This window comes from Staurois parvus, unplaced genomic scaffold, assembly GCF_062004578.1.
Source record: "Staurois parvus isolate SC_StPar_1 unplaced genomic scaffold, SC_StPar_1.0 ptg000714l, whole genome shotgun sequence".
Classification (NCBI taxonomy): Eukaryota; Metazoa; Chordata; class Amphibia; order Anura; family Ranidae; genus Staurois; species Staurois parvus.
Window position 1 is genome coordinate 5937647 of NW_028318510.1, and position 20761 is coordinate 5958407.

At 38.6% G+C, this 20761-nt stretch overlaps 1 protein-coding gene across 7 annotated transcripts in view; it reads left to right on the forward strand.

Annotated features, from left to right (window-relative positions):
* The window catches only part of MAST4 (microtubule associated serine/threonine kinase family member 4), a 749251-nt gene extending 729596 nt beyond the window's left edge, over positions 1 to 19655 (forward strand). For 5 of the 7 annotated variants that reach the window (XM_089653475.1, XM_089653479.1, XM_089653477.1 and 2 more), the window contains 6 exons: positions 2796 to 2996; positions 6730 to 6956; positions 7060 to 7182; positions 9134 to 9270; positions 10578 to 10759; positions 11923 to 19655. In XM_089653475.1, coding sequence (XP_089509601.1) covers positions 2796 to 2996; positions 6730 to 6956; positions 7060 to 7182; positions 9134 to 9270; positions 10578 to 10759; positions 11923 to 15329 — 4277 coding nt within the window. In that variant the 3' untranslated portion in view covers positions 15330 to 19655. The remainder of the gene's footprint in view (positions 1 to 2795; positions 2997 to 6729; positions 6957 to 7059; positions 7183 to 9133; positions 9271 to 10577; positions 10760 to 11922) is intronic. The other 2 variants (XM_089653476.1, XM_089653481.1) reach the window with 1 other exon arrangement.
* Positions 19656 to 20761: the final 1106 nt, after the last annotated feature.

Genomic DNA, 20761 nt, shown 5'->3' on the forward strand with positions numbered 1-20761 from the left:
AAAAAGCCTGCGGTGAAAGAATATGGAGGCTTCCACCATGGACCCCCTTCTCCTAAATACACTAGTTCTCATACTGTTCTAATGGTTTTGATTAGAGATGAGTGAATCGAACCAGGCGAAGTGGAATTCGTTTCGAATTTCAGGAAAATTGTAAAATGTGAATGTCAGAGAACTGTCAGAAATAGCGGAGCTCTGCAGATACACTTAGCAGAGCTCTGCAGATACACTTTTTGCCGGCTTGGAATTCTTCTTATTTTCATCCTACTTCTTCTTCTTCTTCATCCTCATCCTCAGAAGAAGAAGAGGATGAGGATGAAGAAGAAGAAGAAGTAGGATGAAAATAAGAAGAATTCCAAGCCGGGAAAAAGTGTATCTGTCAGAAATAGAGGAGCTCTGCAGATACACTTTTTGCCGGCTTGGAATTCTTCTTATTTTCATCCTACTTCTTCTTCTTCTTCATCCTCATCCTCTTCTTCTTCTTCTGAGGATGAGGATGAAGAAGAAGAAGAAGAAGAAGTAGGATGAAAATAAGAAGAATTCCAAGCCGGCAAAAAGTGTATCTGCAGAGCTCCGCTAAGTGTATCTGCAGAGCTCCGCTAAGAAATAGCGGAGCTCTGCAGATACACTTTTTGCCGGCTTGGAATTCTCCTTCTTCTCATCCTTCTTCTTCTTCTCATCCTTCTCCTTCTTCTCATCCTTCTTCTTCTTCTCATCCTTCTTCTTCTTCTCATCCTTCTCCTTCTTCTCATCCTTCTCCTTCTTCTCATCCTTCTTCTTCTTCTCATCCTTCTTCTTCTTCTCATCCTTCTTCTTCTTCTCATCCTTCTTCTTCTTCTTCTCATCCTTCTTCTTCTTCTCATCCTTCTTCTTCTTCTCATCCTTCTTCTTCTTCTTCTCATCCTTCTTATTCTTCTTCTCATCCTTCTTCTTCTTCTTCTCATCCTTCTTCTTCTTCTTCTCATCCTTCTTCTTCTTCTCATCCTTCTCCTTCTTCTCATCCTTCTTCTTCTCATCCTTCTCCTTCTTCTCATCCTTCTTCTCATCCTTCTCCTTCTTCTCATCCTTCTTCTCATCCTTCTTCTTCTTCTCATCCTTCTCCTTCTTCTCATCCTTCTCCTTCTCCTTCTTCTCATCCTTCTCCTTCTTCTCATCCTTCTCCTTCTTCTCATCCTTCTCCTTCTCCTTCTTCTCATCCTTCTCCTTCTTCTCATCCTTCTCCTTCTCCTTCTCCTCATCCTTCTCCTTCTTCTCATCCTTCTCCTTCTCCTTCTCCTTCCTCATCTCCAAGGGCATTTAAATTAAAGGTACAGTGTTCTGCACTAATATAAAGGCTCTCTGAAGCCTAGAAACCCTTTTTATAAGTTAAATTCGCAGCGAATAAATTCGCATCGAATCGAATTTCTTCCTCAAATTCGGCGAATCAGCCGAATCAAATTTTTGAATAATTCGCTCATCTCTAGTTTTGATGCTTACAGAGGCACTGACCCAGAACAACTGTGCAGATCAGGCAATCTGACTTACTAGCATGAATGAAAGTATAACTAAAGGCAAAACTTTTTTTTTTTTAGTTGGGCACCTGTTAGGGAGATTCACTCTCTCTATTTATCCTGTTTACCATTATTATTGAAAGTGAGAGTAAAATTAACTCCACATTTTGTGTTGTCCCCAGAAAAGTAATAGAGAGGAAATCTTGCAATGATGACACTGTTCTGGTGACACGGGAGTCCCAAAGAAATTTCCTTAAGTTACAGAGATTTTTTTCATTTGTTTTGGCTATGGGGCAGGAAGAGAAGGTAAATCTCCCCAGTGGGACACAGATGGCAAAAAAATAAACGGACAGACATTATAACTCTCCCTTACTCTATCTAAAATGAAAAAAAAAAGTTTGCCTATAGTTCAATCTTTAATGTTCTGCCTCCGTGTATCCAAACATAAAAAAATGCCAGAAACAGCATCTATATCTTTCTAACTGCTGGTTTCTTTTAAAGTGAAACTATGTAATATCACAATTTGCTAGTGAACTGTGATTTCACCGTGTATGTAAACCCTATATCTCGTTTTCATATATTGGCCTCACTGCACACAGTTTTTGATTAGTAAATAATTTTTTGAATCTTCTTAAAAGCTTCTTACCTATATACAGCACTTCCACCAACAACACTGCTGTCATGAAATCAGTTCTGGCATTTTCAGGCCATTATGTGAGCCTCAGAACGTGTTTGTTTTGGTCTTCCAGTATCTCATCAAGGAGCTTGGAGACCAAAATCAAAGGGCTGTGACTTTCCTGCTTTAAAGCCTTGGTCAACTGCCGTGTGGCGATTTATGAAGAAAAAAGGCAGGAAGATAGAATAAAAGGATCTCTTTCTTACCCAAGAGTACAACTTCTGCTCAGTCATTTGTAGACAGCGCTTTTAGTATAGGTTGCATTGATGACTCTGTTTGCCATAGAGATGCTGAAGACATAGATGCTCATTTCATGTATATACAGTATATATTATTTCCAGACTGCCAAATAGAGGTATATGCAGGGTTATAAGATCTACATGAATGGTATTCAACCTTTATGTTTTGCCTTGAGACTTTTAGTTTTGCCTCTGAGCTGTAACTGGTACACTTTTAATGTCTCCATACCTGGTAAGAGAACCAATGTGAGACTTTGTGGCTTGTGACGCAGATCCTAGCTGTACATTTTTTTGCTATAAATCTTACACGCCTCTAGCGCAAAAACGATAAAACATTTCCATCCTGTCAAGCTGCGGTTGGTTTAATATGTCTGTCCTTTCTTCCTTACACAGTGAGTAGTTTCTCAGAGCACTTAGAACACATAAATGGAAGGAGCGAGAGTGTGGACAGTTCAGATAATTCCTCAAAGCCCTCCAATGACAGCTCTTCTCATATGGCTCGCCAGCACTTAGAAAACACAGAGAAGCAGAGAATATTGGGGAAAGTCACTAAATCCATTTCTGCAAGTGCTCTGTCCCTCATGATACCTGGAGGTAGAATCATACATCCTCAGCATGATATCTGTTGACTTTGCATGTCTTTCCACCATTTGTCAGCCATTATTGCTGCAAGCTTTCCATTACACACCTTTCTTTCAAAATGTCTGTAACCACACATACATTAGGGGAATTGGTTGGATATTGTCCACACATTTTATAGGAAAACAGAAAAAGGTCCAGGCACTATTAGATGATCACATCCAAAAATTGTATTAAAAGTTTTTATTTTATTATGTCATTAAATTCCTAACAGCAAAAGAAACTGAAATAAAACAATCCATTAAACTGTAAACAGCAACGCATTTCACCCAACTGGGTCTTCCTCTATGTTGATAGGACTTTAATGATGATGAAAAAATGGAGTTTTGATAGTATTTTTGAATATGATGTTTCAGTCTTGCCTGGTTCTATGATAAGGGATGTAGATATTGCATCTGCACAGAATTCATATCAAATCCCATGAGAATTGGGTGAGCGGATATTGCTTTCTTTTTATAAAATAGTGAGGGAGGCATTACACTAGCTTTGTAAAATATTAGTAAAAATCATATACTGTATGTACATGCCCAGATAAAGGAAAAACATTGAATTTATACTTTGTTTTATTGCGAAGGTTGTTTCTATGCACTTCTTGTAGGTGGTGGGGGGGGCTTCATCACTCTTCATTGATTATCTAGCCACCCTGGCCGAAGTTGTCAAAGCACATTCTAAACTGTAGTTGCTTGTTAAACTGTATGGGTATCCTTGTTGCAGATCATTGTATGCCTGAAAATATTTCCAAGAAAGGACAGAAAAAACTTCACATAACCCTCAGGTGTTTGTGTACATTTCCAGAGCCTAGTACTCTAGAACATATGCTACCACCTACACTCTTTTTATAGTAAAGCTCTTTAATAGTCGTACCTTCATTTCAAATTGCTCTCCCATTAAGAGAATAAAAGGGTCATCATGTGAGAGCCCCAAAACAGTTCATTATCAAACAGAAAAACTTACAGCACAGAATCTGTGTGCCATAAAGACATATTAATTGGCTCTTAGCTAATTTTGAGGGATCAGCAATTAAGCAGGTAGTACATTCCCATTACAGTTATAATACAATTTATTTGGTAGTTTGTTTTGCATTTGCTTCGCTTGTTGCCTACAGTAGAACATATTCTTTAGGAAACAAGTTAATTTTCTCAGAGAATACACTGTGAGGAATAGATTTTTTTTTCCACAGTAAATATTTCAAATTTGGAACATGTGTGAACTGGTAAAGATAACCTTTCTTTGGCAGAAATGCTAGCTACTTTTCTTGCCCCCTCATGGGACATACTTGTGCTCTTGTCATAACAAGTGAAGGTAATGGATCTTGTGATTTCTGGGTGTCTCTAATAAGCTTGACGGAAGTGACATTTCACATTTGCCCTCAAGTGTTGCTGCCTGCTGTCAGCCGATGGCTACTACAATGAAGACGCACAGAGGCACTGACGTGTAAAAGGAGGAGTGCAAGGCTCAGTCTTCTCAGCTTTTGCTTTAGTTCGGTTTGGAAGATAAAGCACCTTCTCTGTGATGCTAAATTGAATCTGCTTTCACATTTACTGATACCTAACGTTTTTAATACTGTAACAGGCAGTGCAATTTTATTGACTGCTTAGATTTATCAGTTAGTGTAGCACCTTGTTGAGTAATTTTATTTTAGGTACAATACAAGGTGTGTCCAGAAACTAATGAGAATGATATTTTAAAAATCATTTTATTGAAAAATTTTCCAATTGAACATTGTCTCCTTTAAAGTATGCACCTTGTGAGTGTACACAATGCTCCCAGCGATTTTTACATTCTTGATAGCATCCCTAGAAGTCTTCAAGTGGGATGGCGTTCAGAGCCTGCATAGTGGCTCTTTGGACTTTGTCCACACTACCAAAATGGTGTCCTTTCAAACCTTTCTTCATCTTTGGGAATATGAAAAGGTCGCAAGGAGCCAAGTCAAAGTTGTGGGGTGGATGGGGAAGCACCTTGATGTGTTTTTCAGCCAAAAACTCTCTGACAGCCAAAGCACTGTTACTCAGTGCGTTGTCATGGTGAAGGATCCAAGTTGAGCAGGTCTCAGGAAGCACATGAAAAACTGTCTCAAACAACCAAGAACTTCCAGGTAAAATATTTGATTCACAGTTTGACCAGTAGGTACAAATTCCTTAAGGACAATTCCATGTGAATAAAAAAAAACAATAACCATTGATTTGACTTTTGATTTGCTCATACAAGCTTTCTTGGGGCGAGGTGACGTGGGTGTGTGCCATTCTGAACTTTGTTTCTTTGTCTTGGGATTGTACCCAAGCACCCAGAATTCATCTCCTGTGATCACTTGACTCAAAAAAATCAGGCTCTCTTTCCAAATGGGCCAACAGGTCTTGGCAGACAAGTTGATGGTGTTCCTTCTGATCTGGTGACAATTTCTTTGGAAAAAGTTTTTCACATAATTTTCTTATGTTCAAATCCCGAGTCATGATTTCATGAACAATTGACTTGGTAATTCCCGTTTCCTCTGTAATCATTCTGATAGTGAACTGTCGGTCACGGTTGAGAACAAACCTCGCTGCACCCACATTCTGTTCTATTTTTGACAAAGAGGGGCTCCCTGATCATTTTTCATCTTCAACACCTAATCCTTTCTTGAAGGCCTTATGCTATCAATATACGTGCGCAGATGATAGCGCAGCTTCTCCATTAACTTTCCTCACTATTTGCAATGCACTTTTACCCAATTTCACACAAAATTTTATTATGTACTGCTGTTCCAAACTCACTTTCATTTTTCTTAATACGAGGCACTTGAACAGGGTGTCACAAAAAAGAATGTCCAAACTGACAGGGCTGGAATGCAACTGATAAGTGTTCTAACGTATACCTGGCACCCCACCTCAAGTAACCTCGGCCAGCTTCTCCCTTTACAGAGCCTTTCTCGAAATTAGGAACTTCATTCTCAATATATTCTGGACACACCTTGTATGTCTGGCAATAGATCCAAAGTAACATAGTAGATGTTTTATGAGAAAAAAAATAAAAAAAAAGTCAGCTTTAGAAACATTGCTAATTGTTTCATTGAAGGATTACTAAATTTTGTGGAAAACATACCATTTTTGTATTTCTTCAGACCAGGTTCTGCTTTGTCTTGTCAGTCTTTTATCAGCATTGTTACTCCTGCTGGCTTGTCATATGTCTTGGCACAGAGTTACCATTGTTGTATTTTAGGAAGGCGTGATAAGAGAAATGTCAAGGTTCAATGTAATGGCTGTGATTTGTATGTAACAAGATAGTGACATTTCATAAGCTGCAGGGCTGTGCTTGGGCATTCTATCACCCTAAAACTGGTAGTATTGGGTCACTAGATGATACAGTTTTTATAGAATAAATAGTAGCATAATTTGTATCCATTTTAATATTCATTGTGAAGGTATGGCAGCTCTTGTCATATGCTAACTAGGTACACCTTCATGTAGTTGTCATACACATTTTTTTTTGTATAAGCCTGCTGTGCTTCCAAAAATCTTCCTGCAATGTTTGAAGTGCTGTGCATTATTTTCAAGTTCACATCTTACCTCATCGTACAGTACATCACCTGCATGATTTAATTCTCTTGATATGAAGCTTAATCCAGCCATCTTCTTCTCCACTGCTTGGTTGTGTATTATTACCTAGTACATGCAGTGTGCCATGGGTTAAAGGTTTAGAGTTTTTCTTCCAGATGTGTACAGCGTGTCTCCATTGGGAAGTCCCGTTTCTCCGCTCTCTATGTCATCAGATCCGTCATCAAGAGACTCCTCCCCCAGTCGCGATTCTTCTATCTCTTCCTTCAGTCCAAGGCAGCCAATCGTTATACAGAGTTCTGGCAAAAAGTTTGGTTTCACTCTCCAGGCGATCAGAGTGTTTGTAGGTGACAGCGATATCTACACTGTGCACCATATTGTCTGGGTAAATCTTCTTACTCTTCATGTGCTTGTGTTTTTGTCTCTCTGCTAAGAAATGTGCTTTGCCTGCTATTGATTTTATTTACATGTGTTTGCTTTTCATGCAGAGTGTTGAAGAAGGAAGCCCTGCCTACCAGGCTGGTCTTAAAGCTGGAGATCTTATCACTCATATAAATGATGAGCCAGTACATGGGCTTGTGCACACTGAGGTTATAGAACTCCTCCTTAAGGTAAATCTTGACTTTCTAACAATAAGGTGTGTTAGTAATGGTATTATTTCAGCATTTGCATCTTGTTCTTAAAGGTTATTTTGTTTTGCATTTGCCTATTAAAACATAGTTAAAATATGGAAGCCCAGATTCCCTAAAGAAATGGAGCAACTGACTGTTAGCTATATATTTTATTGACCTTGTTTTGTATTCATATAAAAATAAATTTAGCCCCTGGTGGTCAGCTGTCTATTGCATTGACATTGAATTTTGGTGACCTAAAGAAACTGAGCCCTTGACTGATAGCTGCCATTTTAATTGGTACTGGAATGTGGTGTTGTAAAGAAACTGAGACCCCATACAGGGAAATTGAGGGTGCCGCTTCAGGCTGTAGTAGGTCCGTATATGCTGACAGCCTCTGGGAGTGCAGGCAGGGAAAGGGTTTGTCTCAGCTCCATAGAAGTCAGTGAAGAAGGAAATGAAGTCCTAGGAGCTGCACATTACACACAACCCTCATATGGGAAACATGACTAACTCGTGGGTGGGTGAAACATGTCGGGGCATGGCCTGGATGGAGTCTAGGCTGAGGCTTTTTCCACTCTAAATATATGGATTTTGTGTAAAGAAACTGAGCCACTGTCTGTTAGCGGTCTATTTTTATTGGTAATAGATTGTGGCATCCTGAAACAAATGAGCCATTGACTGTTAGGTGTCTGTTTCATGAGGACAACCAATTATAACCACTTATATGTAAAAAGTAAAAATACAGTCTTTGTACATAATAAAACATATCATTTTAAAATTACATTATGGCTCAAAAATTGTACATCCTAATTACAGGGCATTTTAGCATTACAACAAACCCATATACAATATAACCCAGTCAGGGCTACAGTTATGAGTACTGCATCAAAAGAATACTCACAACTGTAGCCCCAACCAGGTTAAAGTATAGGTTTGTTGTAATGTTAAAAATGTCTTGTCATTACGATGTACAATTTTTCAGCCATGATGTCATTTTAGATTTTTATGTTTTATGATGTACAAATAAAGAAAATATTTTTACTTTTCATATATAAGTGGTCATAATTGGTTGCCCTTAAAGTCCCATTGGAAAAATACAAAGGTTTGGTTGCAGTGAGTAAAGGACGGTGACAATAGGAGTTACTCTCAAAGTTTCAGTTTGATTAAAGGTGTCTAATTGATGTTGGATTGTGGCCGTTCTAAAGAAATTGTGTCCCTGACTGTTAGCTGTCTATTTCATTGACATTGTATTCTGTACAATAGCACATTTGTTTGAGTTAAAGTTTGTTGGAACTACGGAAAATGGTTTCACCAACAGTTCTGTAACAATAGATTAGGTTACTGTAAAGGGTAATGACCAGAATTAAAACTTTGGATTTGCATTATATACTCCCCTGAATGACTTCCGTTACCACATTGAGTGAAGATCCTGCTCTATGTGTATCTAGTAAGATCTGTTACTATGGACCAACAGACATAACTGTTACTATGGAACATGGGCATCAATGAATTGGATACAGTTTCCTTTTTTCCTTTCTGTAGTACCTCCTCTGGGAGTATCTGAAATAGCCAGCTGTTTTGTAAATTGAGCCATTTGATCTTTTTGATGGCCTCTCCTGTGAGTAGTTACCCTAACAGTCAGGTAACTTAAGTAGATTTATGTGTGCATTTTCAAGTCTACAGTAAAAATTTGAGAGATACCATTAAGACTTGAAGCATTGATTAGTTTTTGCCCATTATCAACCATCCAAACCATGAGCCTGATGAGCATCCATAGATACAGTACATGATGTACTAGGTTCACACTGCTTAGCTGAAATCTAGTTAGAGGACTGCTGCTTTCTATAGGAATTACAAAAGCTGTTATCAAGCTTCTAGTCATAAATGTGGAAGATAGCGTGTGTATTATTTCTAATATGCAGTCTCATATATTACGATTGGTTGGCAGAGTGGCAGCAAGGTGGCAATCACCACAACCTCCTTTGAGAATACGTCGATAAAAACAGGCCCTGCAAGAAGGAACAGTTATAGAAGCCGGATGGTGAGGCGCAGCAAGAAGTCCAAGAAGAAAGAGAATATGGAACGGTGAGTTGTAGCCAGTTTACATTTCATAGATATGAAGTACTATGCAGTTGCTTTAGAAGATTTTTTTCACCTATAGGAGAACTTCCTAAAGTCTTTGATAATATTGAGCTGTAGAACTAGTATTGTATTGATGTTTAAATGTATATATCCCAGGTGAGGACAAAATAGCATAAACTGAGATGCAGTAACATATTCATTTCTAGAACTTGTTTAAATAATTTAGTGAATAAGCTGAAGGTCAATGAAAGGTTGATGAGACTCCTCTAACATCCAGGCTTGGATCATGATCAGTTGCAGTCATGTGCGCTGCTCTATGCATATTATAAATCTTATAGTTCCTAGTCCATCTTGATCATGATGAATTAACATAGCCACCCTCTGACAGAAAGTCAGATCGCAGCAGCAGTAAAAAAAAAAAAGGAATTTGAAGTAGGCTGAGGGCAATAGAAGGTACTTTTTCCAATTAAGGATTTTATACTTGAATAGATTTTTTTTTTTTTACTTGAACCAGAGTTTAGCATCTCTTAAAGCCTGTGCAATTCTCCAGCATTATTTCCTACACACCACACTTGTGTACTTACTGTAACTTTTAGAAGTCATTCTAATATTTTTCACTGTTGTATATATTTTTGTATACCTCTAAATGAAGGAAACCTACTTGTTAAAAAATTGTTAAAAATAAAAACTTGTTAAAAAAAAGTGGAAGCAATCATAACACCTCTAAATATGGTTACTGTAAATGGGGGCATTTATAAATCACTGGGCTGCTGGCAAAGTAACTGATTCATCAGTAAACTAGATAGTGCCATTTTTCCTTTCTTGGGGAAAGGGGGGGGTGCCTATGAAAGTTTGTTGTAAAAATGTGTGTTCACATCATGCCTCGACTCGAACACTGACTTAAAAACAGTAGGTTTTGGCTGAGAACAAACACCCCAGGTTATTTACTGGCCTTATGAGAGTGCTTGGCCAAGGTGCTTATTTTGCAGTTTTAGCTTGGAAATTTTAAAATGCTCTAAATGGCTGGCACACTTTTTGTGTGTAAAAGTGGTGCATCCACTATATTACTGCTGAATGGTGCCTTTTTTGTACTGTACCATATTTTCCTGTGTTTTTTCATGTATTTTTGTGTACTCTTAAAATATCCTACAATTCTTCATATTAATGTGGTTGTTCTATATAAACTTGGTTTTATTGCTACATAATTTGAATAAAAAAAATTCTTGCAAGGTCATTTGAAATAAAACATACAGTTGCAAAATTAATCTGTAGAATGTGATTAATTGTGAGCATATAATTTTCTTTTTCAGAAGGAGGTCCTTTTTCAAAAAACTGACCAAGCAGCCATCTCCTCTGATTCACACAAGTCGAAGCTTCTCCTGCTTAAACCGCTCCCTGTCTTCTGGAGAGAGCTTACCTGCATCACCCACCCACAGCTTGTCACCCAGATCTCCTACTCCCAGCTGCCGCTCGACTCCTGACTTCCCATCAGGTGAGACATTAATACACATTTAAGCAACTGGGCTTCTTAGATGTAGTAATGAGAAAGGGTAGTCCAGCATTTAAAAATATAAAAAATTTGACTTTTGCTGCAGTACTTGACTCCTCTCTGGTGCTGTTCGCCACAGATTTGCCAAGTTGAATGACACCCAGCATTATTCAGTCATGGATTTCAGTCTTTGGGCCGCTCTCTGATGAGGGTGACCACAGTGCCCTGCATTTGCAATTCGATAATGCAGAGAATAGCACTGATGGCTATAATTGTATTTTCATACAAATCCATTATGTTGATTTTAGCAGCCAACTGCAATAGTCCTTACTTTAAAAAAAAAAATGTGTTATATGATATGGTATTGATTTTTTCCATATTCCCAAATGAATTGTTTGAGTTTGCATGAGTTGATTCATCACTCATCATTCATAGAATTCATCATAAACACTGTTCTAACAATACAATAACAATAAGCACAAAAGTATAAAAAATCAAAAGGCAAAAATAAATGTAGGTAAACTGGATTTTTTTTTTTTAATAGCAGACAGGGATTAGAACTCCTTGAGGTTTTTGTTTTCTTTTTCTTTTTTTGCTGTCTGTGTCCCTATTTGGGAAATGCACCTTCTCTGCATGTCTTGGTGACTGTTATATTGGGAGCGTTCACCAGAACAAGAACATAGGGAAATCTCCCAATGGGGACACTAGTTCTGGTGATCCTGGTGACTACCAGGGATTCCGTTCACTTTTGACATATTTCTACGTAAAACTTTTATCCCTACATAGATAACATAAACTAAGATGTTCAGACAGCTGCTAAGCACCTGCTGAGTGTCTACAGGGGAGCATCATTAAAGGTAGCTGAGGGAAATATAAAGCCACTAGCTGGTATTGAAAGGATTGCAGCAAAAACTGCTTTTGTTATCTTTTATTTGGTCCTTTGGAGTTCTATAATTTAATTTTTACACTGGAAACAAATGTGTATGAATCAGTGACGGAGAGCATATTTCTAGGTTTTTGGGGCCTCCCATTTGCCTACTATATCCAAGTAAAATTATTTTCCTGGCTTTGTTGGAAAAAAAAACAAAACATGGGAGACTAGTAATAAAGGGGCACATGGTGGGCATTACAATACATTCTAATTTTGTCTTTATTTTTGTTTGTAGGCACAAATTCTTCACAGAGTAGCTCTCCAAGTTCAAGTGCTCCTAATTCTCCAGCTGGCTCTGGGCATATAAGGCCTAGCACTCTACATGGGTTGGGACCAAAGCTTGGAGGACAGCGGTACAGGTCTGGAAGGCGGAAATCTGCAGGCAGTATACCTCTTTCTCCATTGGCAAGAACCCCATCACCTACTCCTCAGCCTCCCTCACCACAGCGCTCTCCATCACCATTGCACGGATACTCAGTGGGGAACTCAAAGGCAACACCCAATTTTCCAACAAAAATGCACTCTCCACCAACAATAGTAAGACATGTTGTTAGGCCCAAGAGTGCTGAACCCCCAAGGTCTCCACTGTTGAAAAGAGTTCAGTCAGAAGAAAAGCTCTCTCCATCCTATTGTTGTGAGAAAAAGCACTTATGTCCACGCAAGCACAATCTTGAAATAACCAAGGAAGAAGTTCATAAGCAAACACAACGTGATGTAACATTACAGAGCCTTGAGGAGAACACATGTGATATTCCCGCATCTACACGTGTTAGACCTGTAGAGCAAGGCTGTCTTAAGCGCCCAGCATCTCGAAAACTCGGGAGGCAAGAGTCACTGGATGAGCTGGATAAAGAAAAGCTAAAAGCCAAAATAGTCATAAAAAAGAAAGATATTTCAGAAAGACAAGACTTTCTTCTTAAACAAAACATAATATCAGATTTGCATAGTGAAATCCGACACCAGCTGACAGAAGCTGACAAAGATGACAAAGCACAATTAAAAAGATCAGCCATATCTGAGAATAAATTTCCTGCTTTCGACACTCGTCCAGGAGGCATTCTGTTCAAAGAAGCTCCCTGCAAGAGTATCAGTTCTCGCCCAAATGGCACCAGCCTTTCTTTGGATAGCCAATCATTCAGTCATAGCTCTCCAGTTGCTGAAACTGCCCACATGTCCTATGAACTCAAGAAAGGACCCACTTCCTCCTCCTCCTCCTTGCAGGAGAAACTTGCCCATCCATCTGAAAAGGGTATAAAAGATGACCAGTTAGATAAACCTGCTACAGCAAACACTGATTACTTCAGGAAGAAAAAGTCATTTGAAGACAAAGATGGTAGTATTTGCCCAGTTTTAAAGCCTAAAATTGTTCCTGTATCTCATGAATGTATGCAGACAAAGCCTGCACACTTACAGACAGAATCTCTAGCCTTGCTAGATAACAGGACTTGTATGTCCAGTGTTCAGAGCTCTCCAGTTTCTTTTACACCCTTAAAAAATTCTAACAATAGAAGTGAAAGTAATGTAGATAAATCGACTGTTACAACCACAGAGACACCTGTGCGGAAAAGCCCTTCTGAATATAAGCTAGAAGCAAGGTCTGTTTCGTCCCTAAAGCCTATTGAAGGCACTTTAGACATAGCCCTGCTGTCAGGACCAAAGGTTACAAAAGCTGAACCTGATATTTGTAATATTCAAACAAAGTCTGATGAGCAGAGTCGAAACTTAAAGAGTGAAGGTCTAGATAACACAAATATGATATTTACCAAAACCAGCTCTAATTGCTCTGATATACCCATAGTGCAAAAGGGACCCTTGGAAGAAAAACTTTGTGAGCCTCTACAGCCTTACTGCCGCACTGCAAAGATTTGTCAAAACAAAGACACATCAGGCCTTAGAACAAAGGAAAATCTAGTATATGTGACAAATCCTCTTCAAAGCCAGAGGATGAGTACAGTGCAGCCATCATCAAATTGTCCAGCAACTGAACAACTGTCTTCTTCTGTGAAAGCAGAAATGGTAAATCAGGAGGTGTCCTCTGTCAAGTGCTCAGTAGAGCAAAGACATAGTTCATCATCCACTGAAAGGACTTGTATGTTGAGGGATTCCATTGAGGATTTCTCTGCTACAACGCTGGCAGACTATAGCAACTCAGAAAAGAACACCTCAGCATTGAGATGTAAAGAAGAAGGAAATACGGAGACAGCAGTGTCCCAAATACCTCTTGATCATCAAAAATGTGTAAAAAAAATTGTTGATGCTTGTCGTCCCATTGAACTTGTCACTGCCAAAAGAATTTTGCAGAATGCAGAGCTCGCTCCTAAAAATCAGTATAGCCAAAATAAGTTGCAAGATGCTACTCCACAAAAAAGAGATTTGGTGAATGTAAAGAAGAATGGTGTAGAGGTCTCTTTTCTGAAAAAAGATACTTGCGTTTCCGACATTAAGCAGTCACCTACAGCTGCCAGTATCCCTTCTGTAACAAGTGTTAAAGCCCTTTCACCACTTAGAGAAGAGCAAAAAACAGTTTGCCCACAGCTTGTTAGCTCCCTTAACAAACCAAAAGTGATGGTGGAATCTAAGTCCAGTTTGGTAAAAATAGCCCTGTCTGAAAAAAGCATTTTAACACAAAACACTAAGCCAGGCTTGGTGGACCTACCAAATAATCAAAAAGCTACATGTAAAGCTGAGGGTTTTACACAAGCTGGCAGTGGATTAAATGTAGTTGCTGGAACTCCAATGCAAAATAAAGATACCATCAAAAAAGGATCCAGTTTAAGCTCTATATCCTCTAAGAACAGTATGAATACTAAGGACTCTACCAATGTATATCACTCTGAACACAGTGTCAATGTGACTGCAACAGTCAGGTCTGATGCTGCAAGCACTGTTAACCTTAAGGATTGTTCTGCAAAGACACATCTCAAAGAAAAAACAAGCGCACATCTGAAATTAACTAGAGCCAGTACTGTCAAAAGTTGTGTACAAAGTAGAGCTGTTCTTGATGTTGCAAATACTGGGCATCCACCGACTGACAGTGTTCAAGAAAATAAATGCACTGAAGCACTTTATGTTCAAAATGACAAGGGCAAAAAAGTTACTCCAGTTACCAGTAGAGAAACTAGAGAGGTAACTTTAGACAAGCAAAAGTCTAGCACCTCTCAGAATGTGATAGGAAAAGGAGACCAGAGGAATGCACTGTGTGATACCAAAAGCACTGCCGGTGCTGCTTTGCCCAAAGTTGGGAGTACGGACATCTCTTTATCCAAACCAGACATGGCCGAATGTCCTGTGAATGTTCGCAAGGATAAAGTGGAGCAGAATGTTAATACGAATGTTGATACTGTTAAATCAAAGAAGGATCTCCAAGAGATCACCAGCAGGTCTTGTCCTGCTACAAAAGAATGCAGCGCATCCAGTAAACCTGTCATTGAAAAACAAGTTTCTAGTACCACCATGCCGGGGTCAGTTCGGAGAGATCCACCTTCTTCTCCTAGCAAAAAGAACATCACAAAAAGTATACCCAAGCCACCAGCTGCACCTCTGGAGAATTCCCCGTCCCTTTCCTCAGATAAAGACTTAAAAGGACAGAAACGAGGAAAGGACAGTGTTTCACAGAGTAGTCTTCAAAAAAAGGCATCATAATTTGCCAGCACCTTCATTAAGACCTCTTTACTGTAGTGGCTGCTGCTAAATCAAGACTACTTTGATAACCAGCACTGTGTTGTGGTTTATTTGCATTTGTACCATGTTGTGTGTTAAAAAAAAAAAAAGCAATGGGGTTTGTACTCAAAATCAACCTGTAACTGGGTTGCGTTCGGGTACACTCTTAGAGGCTAAAAGATGTGCCTGTATTGTTTGTGACAGGGCAAGGGCTATGGGAAATAATGTCTCTGTAGAGAGTTACTGTTGTATTTTTTGTTGAATGTAGAATGTACATTAGAGTGCTGAATTCCATTGTTTACTTTCGTATTGTACATTTTTTTTTCTTGTCGTTGACTAATTACAAAACTGAGATCAGAACCTCCCTCTTATCAGTGGCAAAACTGAAATGAAGAGAATGTTCTACTTTTGGTGTTTCAATGAATTTTCAAAAGATTTTTTTTGAAAATGTGGTTACACCCAAGGTATCAATTTTGTGGCATTATTTTCACTTAATTAGTGTGGCCACTTTAAATTGTTAATGCAACAAATTATGTATATCTTGATTGAATATAAGCTTAGTGTTTTCAAACAGTCAACATCTTTTAGCTATCACGTTTGTCTCAGAAAGGGAGCCTTTAATAATGAGACTGTGTATTTCTAAGAGTAAAATGACCAAAAGTGCTTAAATGGTCACTATACAAAAAGCCATGTAAATAATATCAATCGGTGGTGTGTAGTAAGATGCAAATATGGTGTGTAAACTGTGCTCAAATCCTTTTGCCTAAATCTCTCATCTGAAAGTACCAATCTCAGCAATGTCCAGTTCAGCTGTCTTCACTTTGCTTTGGCTGTAAGAGATTTCCTGCATACATTTATGGGCTGACATCTGTTTGCGAGGGAGAATACAACACAGGGCATGGAGGTGAGCATAGTATCCACCTTGATCTGCCATGCTGAGCACTTTCAGTTGTCATCTCCTTGTAGCTCCTTTATTAGTGAGTTCCATAGATTTCTATGGATCCAACACTTAACCACAGGAAGAAAGACCTGAGTGAAGACTCAAGAACTGTTGGCTGAACTGGAACATCTAGAACCACCACTGATTGCTGTGCAGTGGGAAATACCCTTTAGGTATAGTCTAGTTTGCTGGTCTTTTGTGCCAAATAATTCACATGTAGCCAACGAAGATCAACTAGTACAAAAAGTAGATTTAGTGGAATAGAAGTGCTCCTCATAGATATCTGTCCTGTAGGTAAATTAACTGCAGATTTAACATATGCATTAAGTGGACAGTTTACCCATTGGGCTGTCAAAATAATGTATGTATCTTCAAATTTGGTGTGTTAATGGCATCCAGTTTTGCCTCCATTTCACAAGTGCAAAAATCATAACTCTGTATAACAAAAACTGTTTCTCATACAGTTGTTGAATGTATATATTTTTGTTTTGTTTACTTCATAGGCTTAAAAGGGAAACTTGTTTTGAAGCATAAAAAGCAGCCTTTCTTATTAGTACACTTTTAGATGTTGATTCATAGCCGGGGCCTTACAATGTAGAGGTTTTGCTGTGCTGGGTTCACCTTTTTTGTAAGTGCATTAAATAACTCCATACATTTCATAGCATCTCCTTTTCGTGTATTATAAATATGTGAATAATGTAAAATAAAAATGTTTTTTGTGTAACACAGGGGCCATGTTAGAGCTACTTGGTGCTTGGAAGGTGATATTACTTTCTACCTTTTTGTAAAGCCTTATTTATATTTTATGTACTCATTCTCCATCACATTTGTTGAATCTCAATCCATAGCTGAAAAGATTTGAGCCAAATCTAAGCCATGGCGATACCATATAAATTTGTTCTAGTAGCATAATACAAATAGTATTGATGTGTTGTGGCCCACAGCAATCAGTTAAATGTTGACTTTCAGTGGTTTAGTAAATTCAGAGTAGGAGTGTTTTATCATAAGTCTCAGGCTGACCTTAAAATATTGCTCCTGTCTCATTTCCATTATAAGTCCTGTCCTGTGAAAAGCCTCTATTCCCCAGGTCATGGCTCTTTATGCTAGTATAAATAGCTAGCATGGCACTGCGCATTACTTTCTCCATTATTTATACTAGTAGAAGACTGTCAAGGGCAATGAATATAAAATCTGCACCTGCCTCATGATAGAAATGGTCCCGATACTCGATTATAGAAGTTGGTTTTTGATTGGTTGCTAGGAGTAAAACACATCTGTGCTCTCCACACTGTTATTCCATAAAACTCCAAGCATCCCTTCACTTTCATCCCTTATGATCTCTTCATACATTATACACTGTAGTTTTAATATCTTAGAAAGATATAAAAGGTCTGATGCAGTTCCCAATAACAGCCATCAGCTCAACCAATTACAACTTTCTCAATGCTTGCATTTGTATCAACAAAGTGTTTTTCACTGAGATCACATCATGGCAGACATCTGCAAGTGTATACGGTGCAGATCTGTGAGTTACCATGTCACACATCCACTGCAAAAGAGAAGACGACACAACAGAATAAGCATCCATCTGCCTCATCTCTACTGAGATTGTCACAACACACATTTTTTGTTTCAGATTAGGAATCGTTTTTTGTGATGTGTGTGGTAGATATGTCGGTTTCAGTGTTTGCCATAATCAACTGCATGTTACATTCTTTTAGTGGACAGAGCAGTTTGTGGGATGTTGTCATGTTGTGGGAAACATACGCAGGGTCATGCTGAAAGTGAAGCTATGCCATAGAAAGACATCATGTTACATTTTTGTGTTTGGACAAACCTTTGACATGCCTAGTGAAGCTATCATATTTAGGAACTGGCACCGCTTTCCCCAAAGTACTATTATTAGGTTTGGGTTCTGCTGCTTTTGTATGAACTAGCAAACTTCGCTGTGGTAACACACAGGTTACAGCAGGCCATGGACATTTTTAGATCAACTAGGGTCTCTATAAAAGACTTGCCGGTCTGGGGCTGATTGACCATGACCTACAGTCCATTGCCAACAAGGGGTTCCATTTTTTTCCGAGTATCATAGCAAAAATAATCTTACTCTTTAAGATTTTTAGGAGCAGCCTCGATTACCTTTGAAAAATCAAGACATCAAACACTAACCCAAGAATGCTCTTGGCTGGTGTGCAGTGATGGGATGGTTAGGATACCTTGTATTAATAGGATTTGACAAGCAACTCCCATTATCCCAGATAGGGGCAACCACAGAGCCCTGTAATTGTTGCTCTAGCTTTTGTAGAGGCTTTCAATTACCCTTGCCATGGTCATTGATGACTGGTTTCACATGAACAACTTGCGTGGATGGCCAACGAGTAAGTGATGACATTGGAGGTATATTGAAATTATGTTATTGCCCTACAAAGATATCATCACAATAATCACTCTACTGTAGCTCAACAGAGCAAAGGTGCACTCCTGTAACAGAGGCCATTGTAAAAAACCTTGCTTAATAGTTTTCAAAGTGTACCTGTTCATACTAAAAGAGAAATACTGTTTTCTAAACATGACTTTAAATATAAAAGGTAGTGTCTGGTTATAACTTATTACTGTTTCTGATGCCGGTGTTTGTGTACCGCCATCTTGTAATGCATCTTGCAAGGAATGTGGTCAGTGTGGGTGTTAGTTTCGATATAATTGTCAGCTCAACCTTGATACCTGAGTGCTAGGTAAAATGGCTGGCTTGGTGTTTTTTCTAGTTTTGAGTAATCTCACTCTGAGTGTTAGAAAGGACTAAGTCAACACAGGCTATGGTAGGGAAATTCTTAACTTTTGAGTATAGGGCCACTGTACGGCAGGATGTCCAACAATAATCAAAATTACCTTCTGATAGCATTTAGCAGTTATTTACCCCACAAAATATTACCGTCTTAGCGGATTGAAAAGCTGTTTTCATTTTCACGAGAAGAGTTTTCACCTCCCATTTATTAAATGTTTACAGATGTATGTACTGTGGGGTCATTCCCTCCACCTGTCAAGTTATTTTGTAGTCTTAAAGTACCCGATGTGTTAATGTCCAATTTGTCTGTGTTGACCTTACTACTAATGTAAGATATTTGTGTTACTGGTTAGTCTCTTCTATGTAATGGTTCTACGAACTGTGCTCCTTTTTCTAGTCTTACATGCTGTAGAAATAGCAGCTTAGTATCTGTGCAATAAGTGTTTGTTGTCTTAACTTTCTATAAAATGAAATACACCAGAAAAACACAAACTTATGAATGTCGTATTTGTTGTATACTGAACACATATTTATACTTCAGCTGCAAAGCATAACATTGAAATAAAAGGTCGGCATGAAGGTCAAAGCTTTTCAGACTGACAGTTCATTTCCCTAGATGCTCGCGGGTCAAGGCCACTAGTGTTTACTGCTTTTGGTCCCAAAATGTATGTTTTCTTGGAGACTCTACATTAACCAATGTGTGAAAAAGCACAATTTCAGGTACAAATAGTTAAAGTGACCCTGACGCTATACAAAAATATACCTGTAAATGGAGACTTTAAATACTTGCCTTTACTACTGCTCACATCGCCATATAGTCTGCTGGGAACTCAACAATTGGGCCATATCACTCTTCCCCACAGCTCCCACTGATTCCTCTTGCTGACTTCTGTCTCACTATTATGTAACAGTGTGGAGGTTAGCAGAAAGAATTAGAGCTGCTAGGACAGAGGAGATCGGCCTGAAAGTGTCAGATTTCATGGGACAATTTTAACACTATTGAAGAAATGTTTGATGTCTTGGACAGTAGGAAAAGATTTTACGGGTATATTTTTTGGTAAAAAAAATGTTGGTAATTGGTAATTTTTTTTACAGAGAGAGGTGATTTAAAGCAAATTGCATTTAGAAAAAACTAACCTTATGAGTTAAGACACATAATCCATGGACTAGAGACCTGATTTTCAGATGCCTTTTTGTGCTATGTCCCTGGAGCTCTTGGATCTTTTAAAGCAGATCCCACATTTTCCTTAGTTTATACTACAGTGCAATGTGGGTATCTTGGTGACCAATAGAGCCATGCCTGCCTTGCAAAAGACTGCTCAAGGCTTCCATGGCACAGTAGAGGCACTTTGGGATTGATTTATTAAACTGGAGAGTGCAAAATCTGTAGTTTCAATATCTTATAAAGATATAAAAGGTCTGATGCAGTTCCCAATAACAGCCATCAGCTCAACCATTTACAGCTTTCTCAATGCTTGCATTTGTATCAACAAAGTGTTTTTCACTGAGATCACATCATGGCAGACATCTGCAAGTGTATACGGTGCAGATCTGTGAGTTACCATGTCACACATCCACTACAAAAGAGAAGACGACACAGCAGAATGAACATGAACATTCAAGGCTGTGCTCAAGGCTTCCATGGCACAGCAGAGGCAGTTTGGGATTGATTTATTAATCTGTAGAGTGCAA